Here is an 8505-nt window from a genome sequence, read left to right as displayed (position 1 = left end):
ACCATATATATATATACACATACAAATTCATATCATCTCATATTAACACAATCCACTTGAATTCTAATTCGTTATTTACCTACTTCATAAGATAGGTTGATTGGAAATTGTCCCTAATCAACAGTTTTTAGGCGAAATGAAGGTATGGCCACTAGATGCTTAACTCGGGAGGTCGTAAGACCGAACTCTTCGCTCATGTCGAGTTCGGACGGTGACATACCGTCCGGAAGCTCCCAATCAAAGCAATGCGTAAGTTGTGCCAATACCAGCCGGATCACAGTCAGACCTAGTTGCATCCCGGGGCATCCTCTACGACCAGACCCAAATGGCACAAGTTGAAAGTCATGTCCCCAAACGTCGATGCTTGTCCCTTCAAACCTCTCTGGGACGAACTTCTCGGGGTCGCCCCAAACATGTGGATCTCTTCCGATTGCCCATGCATTCACAATGACCCTTGACTTGCGCGGTATGTGGAAGCCGCCGACCGTGCAGTCCTCGATTGACTCGTGTGGAAGAAGCAACGGGGCGGGTGGATGTAGGCGGAGGGTCTCTTTAACGACCATGTCTAGGAATTCCAAGCTCTCTATGTCTGATTCCTCCACTGTTCTGTTCATGCCCACAACTTGCTTTAGTTCATGCTGAAGTTTCTTCATCCCCTGGGGATGTCTAATGAGCTCGGACATTGCATAGTCTATTGCTGTAGCTGAAGTGTCCATGGAGGCCGCCATCATGTCCTACATAGATAAATTAATTGTGTGCTGGATTAGTTGAAGGAAGCATAGTTCATTAGTCGTCTTTCATAAGATAAGAAGGCAATTCTGAATCAATCAACATCCCATCAACTACGTGTAGAATCCCATGGGGTGAAATGATTGGCATGTGTATTTTGGATTCTACAAACCGATCATCATTTTCATATATGAATTCCAATCCAACTTGCTAATGGTGTAGAATTCTTTAATACTATCCTTGCTGACTAACCATCATCTACTCACAAAGAGACAATAATGTTGTCGAATGGAAGCCTTCTATATGTCCTAATTTCTCATGCACTTAGTTGAATGGTTGATCGACATTTGCTAAACTTCATAATACTATTAATATATTAGTAAAATTGATTGCCATGTTGACAAACTCTTCTATGAAGACGAAAAGGAAATCCAACATGCGAGATTTATAGTGGGATGCATGAATTCAAGAATGAAGAAGTCCATGAGAAGTCCTCGTTAAATGCCAGCATGTTGTATGAACAAGAAGGAAGACGAAGAATTATTGCTTCAATGAAGAGAGGCGTATGAAGGAGAGTGAAGAAAAATAGCAAGCCTTTAATGAAGAGGAAGCATGAAGACAAAAAGCTCAATGGAAGTCATTGAATTTTTTCTTGGAAAGATACACATGTTTTCTGATGGCTTGGATTTAGTGTTATGACTTTTTGGCCTTTTATGTGTGGATTTTATTGCTTTATGACTTTCTTTCGTTTCCTCCGAGATTGTGTGACCAACTTCTATAAAGGTTGTGAAGTTCAGTTTGTAAAAGATACCGAAGCAAAAGCATTTGCATTCCAATAAAAGTTCACCTTCCGATCTTTATTTGTGCCCTATTCTAAATTTCCAAAGTCATCGTTCTTGTTTTGGTTCCAACAAATACTATCCGAAAAAAAAAAGTAGTTTATATATTGATTGTTTGCATAAACTATGTAAAGACAACTAAAAAACTGTAAATCCCTTAAGTTGCTAAACCATTTATTCATCTCAGAAATTAAGCATGTAGATATGTGGACAGTGACACGAAATTTTTCTAGTGATAGTATTTAAGTGTCAAAATAGTGTCGAGTACCTCATTATTAGAGGAAAAACAAATGAGATCGAAAATCAATTGTGAGAATGAGCTGTAAAATACTGTATATGAGTTGTAATTAGCTATATTAAAGGTTACGCCTTTTTAGGAGTCTATCCTTTCTCTGTATATACATATCTCTAGGTCATTGTAACAAATATAGAAGAAAATATACGGAAAATTGAGGAATAACATTTTTTCCTTTAAAACTCTGTGTTAACATCAATTACCAGCATCGTGGATTTGATATGGGTCCTTTCAATATGGTACTCGCCTTCATTAGATCCCATCATACCCAGCATGACATCAACAAAGTCTTTGCCCTGGCCCTGCCCTTCCTCTTTCTTTTTCGCCAAGTGCTCATTAATGATCTTCTCAAAGAAGGCATCAAACACTTTGCTCACAGCTTTCATGCGCCGGGTCAACCCTTGAAGATCAAGCGCAGCCAAGTACGGAACATAATCACCAACGTTAGGCGTCGCAGCCAATGCCGCCCCTTCTTGAAACACAGCCTTGAACCCTCTCTCGTCAAACTCCTCATCCATGTACTTCTTTCCAAAAATCATTCGGCAGCTCATGTCTGCGCTCAGCGACGAGATCTTTGCGCTCATATCGACGGCAGCGTGGCTGAGAGATGCGTCTTTGAGAAAACACACCAACAAGCCGACCTCTTCTCTTCGCATGGACTCGAAGGAATTGACCTTGGCGGTGCTGAGAAGCTCCAAAGTGCACATCTTTCGGATGTTCCTCCAGTACGGACCATAGGGTGCAAAAGACATGTTTCTCTGTTCGTAGGACATGTGCTTCATGGCTTCTTGTGGTGGTCGGCTTGCGAAAACAAGATCATGGGTCTTGAGGAATAGCTCGGCCGCTTCGGGAGACGAGATGACGATGGTGGGCACGAACCCTAAACGCAAGGACATGATGGGTCCATACTTCTGAGCTAGTTTGTGAAGATCATGGTGAGGGTTTTGTCCCAACAAATGGAGGTTTCCGAGAATTGGGAACCCTCTCGGACCAGGCGGCAATTTCTTCTTCGTGCTCTTCTTCTTCCACAGCAAAGCTCGCATGAAGAGATGAACGACCAAAGCGAAGACGAGTGTTATCCATATCCAAGCCATTGGAAGTGGTTCTTCGGAAGCAAGTGGAGTGGAAGAGGGGCGATGGGCTTTTCGTCGGATATGTAGATAAAATATACGAACAGGAGATTGACCTGTGGCTGAATATGCACAACGTCCACATGATGACAAAAATTATTGATAGGTAGAACGTGGCCGGATAAATATCCAAAAAATCAGAAATTTGTTGTATTTTTGTCAGTTCAGTCCTAAACTTTTTAATTTTGTCAATTCTGTTCTAAATCTTTTTAAGTTTTACCAATTGAATCCATTCGGCCAGTTTTGGCAAGAAATCCTTGACGTGGATGCCGGCCATCCTACGTAGCACGACCAGCGTTGACGTGGATAATTTTTAATAATACTTTAATAAATTTTTAAAATTTTTATTAATTTTTTCCTTTTTTTTTCTATTTTTTCTTTTTTCCTTTGCTAGCCCCTCGCCTAGGCGGGCAAGAGCAGTATTTCGCCAGATCGAGCAAGGGTTGCTCTTGCTAGCCCAGGCAAGAAAAAATTCACAAAATATTAGGTTAGAGTAGGTCATGCCACATAACGGCTATCATCCACATCAATGATTCCCGATTAATATTGACCGGATGAATTCAATTAACAAAATGCAAAAAGGTTTATGACTCAATTGATAAAATTAAAATGCTTAAGGCTGCTATTGATAATAGTGCAATAGGTTTAAGACTTTTTGGATAATTTTTTCAAGGTTGGCCAAAGTCCACGTGCATAGTTTTGGTTGGTTGGACATGTTTAGAAGTACGTCATGCTTTTTCGAACAAGGACCAGCAATTGTCAACCATCCTTTGGCCCTATCACGTTGCTTTATCTAGGATAAGATATTAGATAACAATTATTGAAGGCCGTCGTAGTAATTTTCCTATTTCTCACTTTCTCTACTCTCCCATATATCTCCTTTATTTTTGTTTTAATTTCACCAACTACCCATGCATTCCCGTATTTCCTTGTATATATGTGGATAAATATATTTTCGTGTTCTAATTTATTTGGTATTGTAAATTATTTTGGCAAATAATCACTTAAATATCATGGGGGAAAAATACTCTATTCATTTAATTTAACTATCTTATTTACTATTCTCTTCTGTTTTATTTTGTAAAAATTTATAATAATTTCAAATTGAGAAATAACTGTACAAATTTCATATTTCATTTTTAACTATAGGGGAGGATTTTGCTTGTAATGTTTCAAGTTTCAATCTCAAATAGGAAAAGATGTTCAAATCGAGTGTCGACACATTTTGTAGTCGATAAGCATAAGCATATTGAATTAGGAAAGGGAAAAAAAAAGCACATTCAATCAGGTACTTCTATCATTTTTCTTGTTTATGGTAGGTAAACTCAAATTGTAGTTATATAGGGTTTGGTGCAAATGTTATAATTAATCGATTATCATCCCACATTAATGAAATACCAACATTTAAATTACATCAACGTTATATTACGCACATTAATTTTACGTGGTAACCGTCTCGCCCAATAACCGTCTTGACGGGAGACAGTTATCTATAAAGTGCGGACGTCGGTTAAAATGGGTCATCTAAACCAAACCCCCTACATTAGTTACAAAAGGCGGATTCGGCATCGGTTTTCTCATCGGTTTTCTCTCTTTAGAACGTACTTTAGAGCGTACGTTGGTAGAGAAGAGAACACACACCATCAATATCGGAGGAAGCAATTGGCTAGAAAGAACCCGTATTCATGATCGTCATCTTCATCAATGGCTAGAGATATGTTCGTTTACTATCCACGTTTCTGCATTCTTCCCGATATTCATGAGTTTCGTTCGTCAATTGAGAAATCGGGATTGTCGGTTTCTTTGGTTTTTAGTCTTATATTTGGTATCAGAGCATGTATAATCTTTGTCTTGATGTTTAACATATGATATACATCGAATTATTGAATTACGGGTGATTTTTGTGGGAATTTTTCTGGGTAAACCATTTTTGGGACTTTTTCGGCCGGGAAGTTTTTCGCCTATTCCAGCCAAATTCCAGCAAGTCATGGCCTACCTTCGATACAGTAGAGTCGCCTCGTCATGGGGAACAAAAGCGCTAAGGTTTCTTGGCATTTGGTTGTTTGCCGAAGGCCAATTAAGTGACTGAAGTTTGCGGGTTTTAGGGTTTGCGTCCACACAGATTTTTGCTCTATTCCGGAAAAATTCTTCACCGTTTCCATTGATTCTCAAACCTATGTGGTCACGCCGGCATGTTGCATAAAACACACCAATTAATTCGGTCTATAATGGGCTACTGGAGGAGATATGAACGGTGAAAGGTGCGATGAAATCACGAAGGAAAAAGCTTCGCTTCACGAAAGGAAAATTCGCGCGAGGAAGAAGATCGATTGCGGGCAGCCCTCCTAGGCAGATCTTTTTTTGGTCGGAAAAAGACTGGCATTGCTACTAAATAGAGTCTCGTACATAAGAGGCTAAACGAGGAGCATCAACACATAATAAATCCCATAAGGGTTGAGGTGGGGAAGAGCACCGGTGGGTCGGAATACCAAATCGACGGTGTGTCTTTGAGACCCAATCAGCAACTTGGTTCGCTGTTCTCTTGCAATGGGCCACAGATATGTGGTGGAGACGGGCTAAGATTTGTTGGGCTTGAAAAATGAGAGCTTCTGCTTCCCAGCTTGCTTCCATCTCCCCGTTGACCGCACGAACTAGATCTAGGGAGTCGGACTCCTTTGTTACACGAATCTGCTTTTTGCAGATCTCTTCCTTATCTTCTAGCATCTTCAACCCTTCAACCAGGGCTCGCGCTTCAGCAAGCGACGCTGCACAGGATGGGATTTTCGTGGAAAAGCCATCAACCAAAGACCCATTGGAATCCCCGAGAACTCCTGCAATTGTTCCTTCTAGTTCGGCTTCACCTACCGAAGCATCGACATTCAACTTCAACTCTGAGGCTTTGGGCGGAACCCAACGGGTAGGTGTGCGTGTCTCTGTCTTTATCAAGTTTCGATCTTTAGAGCTCCATCTGCTATAGCTTTCAAGTAAAGCTTCCGCTTCATCAATTAAAGTAACTGCGCGTGGTATTTCACCTCGAAATACTAAGTTATTTCTTGACTTCCGGATACCCCGGAGGGTGACGGCGATCAACTCCATCGTAATAGGACAGTGGGGGTCTTCTAAAATTTCTTGGATCCACGCATCCATACGGTGCGTCCGAGAGAATCGGCGCCATAAATTGAGCCTTCTCCAGATCCGTTTTGTCCACGGACAGTATAGGAATATATGTTCTGCTGTTTCGGGTTGGTTACTGCATATAGGACAGAGTGGGTGGGGAATTATATTTCGTCGGAAGAGGTTTTCTCTGGTTGGTAGGGCATTCCGGGCAGTGTTCCAAAGGAAGATCCGTATTTTAGGGGGGATGTTAGCCTTCCGGATCCCGTTCCATAGTCCCTTTGAAGGCTGAAAGGAGGTGGACTTGAGAGACTTGCTCTGTTCTGACTCTCTTTTTCTTATGGAATTATAGGCACTCTTGACGGAGAATTCCCCCCTTGCGTTTTCCGTCCATTTCATTTTGTCCTCCCGGGGTATAGGGCTCAAAGGGATAGCTAGGATATCTGTGGCAATTTCGGCATCGAATAGGCTTTTGATTGTTTCAACATCCCACTCTGCTTTTTCTTTGAGAATAAGATCTGATACTTTCACCGGATCCAATCTATTTGCCGGACCCCCAATGATTCCCCTACGCAGCCAACAATCCTCTCTGATATTGACAAATTCACCTGTACCAATGGACCAACGTAGTGATTCTGCTATAATCTCTTTGCCATGTAGAAGGCCGAGCCACCCCCAGGAAGGTCTTGTACCTCTCTCTGCCTTTAGAAAGCTTCTGTTTGGGAAATACATGCCTTTAATAACCTTACTCCATAGGGAGTTTTGATCTTGAATCGGTCGCCAGGCCTGTTTTCCCAATAGGGCTTTGTTAAATGAAGCCATATCTCCGAACCCTAATCCTCCGTGATCTTTTCTAGATTTCAAGAGCTCCCACTTGCGCCAATGCAGACCAGCTTTTGTTTCACTATTCTTCCACCAAAAGTGGGCTATTCTTCTCTCGATGGACTTACGGATCGATATTGGAATTTTGAATATCGACATGGCATATTGGGGGATTGCCTGTACCACTGATTTAATGAGAGTTTCCTTTCCAGCCTTTGAAAACAAGTTCTCCTTCCACCCTTCAAGCTTCATATCTACTCGTGCATTGATCCAAGAAAACATCTGTTTCTTCGTTCCGCCCCGATCGGATGGAATACCCAAATACTGCCCCGTTTTCCTCATAATTGGAACTCGTAGCGCAGAAGCTAGGCTTTCTTGAAGCTGTTGGGGACAGTTCGGCCCCATAAAGATACCCGATTTGTTCAAGTTAATCTCTTGACCCGAGGCATAGCAAGATCGGTTTAGGATCATCGCCAAGTTCTGGCATTCCATTAGCTTGCCATCCAGAAAAAATATTGAGTCATCCGCAAAAAGCAAATGCGAAAGAGGAGGGCAGTATCTGTTAAGTTTAATACCCCCGATTGTCCCCTCACCGACTGGCTTTTTCATCAGCATAGATAAAGTATTCGCCATAAGAATGAACAGATATGGAGAAATAGGGTCACCTTGTCTTATGCCTCTCGAAGGTTGAAAGTACGGTAAAGGTTCTCCATTGAACTTCACGCTTAATGTGGTTGAAGTTACACATTCCATTACTCTATACACCCATCTAGAACTAAATCCCATCTTGAGTAGACAAGCTTCTAAGAAATCCCATTCCACTCTGTCATAGGCTTTCTTCATATCTAACTTCAGTATAGCTTGAAACCTCTTTTTTCTCTTTCGAATTCTCGGTTGATGGAGAATCTCCTGTACAATCAGGATATTATCTTGGATTTGCCTCCCTCCTACAAACGCACTCTGCTCTTCGGCAATAATCTTGGGCAGCCACTTCTTCAGCCTGTTAGCTAGAGTCTTTGAGATAATTTTATACGCAAAATTACACGGACTAATAGGCCTGAACTGGTCGAGTTTTTCGGGGTTCCTGGTTTTCGGAATAAGTGTGATATGAGTTCTATTCAGAGTTGGATTCATCTTCCCCGTGTCGACAAAGCGCTTGACTTCCTTGAAGATTCCAAATTTGATATTCTCCCAATTCTGCTGGTAAAACAAGCCATTTAGACCATCCGGTCCAGGTGCCTTTTCCGAGCCCATTTCGAAGACAACCTTCCGAACCTCTTCCATAGTAACATCTGCTTCAAGCTCATCATTCATTTCATCCGGGACTAGCTTGGGGCATTGGGCCAGCACCGGTTCAAAGTTTCGAGGACCAGCTGAAGTATATAAGTCCACAAAGAAAGACGCGGTCATTTCCTTCAAGAGATTTGGATTTCTAATCCATGTATCATGCTCCATTGTCTTCAACATCGATATTTTGTTTCGTTTGCGTCTCTGGATAGTTGTCGCATGAAAAAACTTGGTGTTCTTGTCCCCCCATCTCAGCCAACCGATACGCGACCTTAATCCCCAATACATT

At 41.6% G+C, this 8505-nt stretch overlaps 1 protein-coding gene across 1 annotated transcript; it reads right to left on the bottom strand.

Annotated features, from left to right (window-relative positions):
• Window positions 1-3006, bottom strand: LOC115744136 (cytochrome P450 71AU50-like). Its single transcript, XM_030679244.1, has 3 exons — window positions 2067-3006; window positions 114-734; window positions 1-79 (listed from the first exon to the last, which is right to left on the bottom strand). The coding sequence occupies exons 1-2, from the start codon at window positions 2955-2957 to the stop codon at window positions 114-116; spliced, it is 1512 nt and encodes a 503-aa protein (XP_030535104.1). The 5' UTR covers window positions 2958-3006; the 3' UTR covers window positions 1-79.
• Window positions 3007-8505: the final 5499 nt, after the last annotated feature.

The sequence above is a fragment of the Rhodamnia argentea genome, chromosome 11 (genome assembly GCF_020921035.1).
Source record: "Rhodamnia argentea isolate NSW1041297 chromosome 11, ASM2092103v1, whole genome shotgun sequence".
In the NCBI taxonomy this organism is placed as follows: Eukaryota; Viridiplantae; Streptophyta; class Magnoliopsida; order Myrtales; family Myrtaceae; genus Rhodamnia; species Rhodamnia argentea.
Note: the sequence above shows the minus strand (reverse complement) of the source record. Positions and strands in the feature narration are given on the sequence as shown.

What these genes read in the sequence shown, in the direction of transcription:
- LOC115744136 (XM_030679244.1), bottom strand. Translation starts at nt 2,957, where the DNA reads ATGGCTTGGATATGGATAACACTCGTCTTCGCTTTGGTCGTTCATCTC. An exon ending in ATATCAAATCCACGATGCTG is followed by an intron (nt 735 to 2,066) that starts GTAATTGATGTT and finishes TTATCTATGTAG; the next exon opens with GACATGATGGCGGCCTCCAT.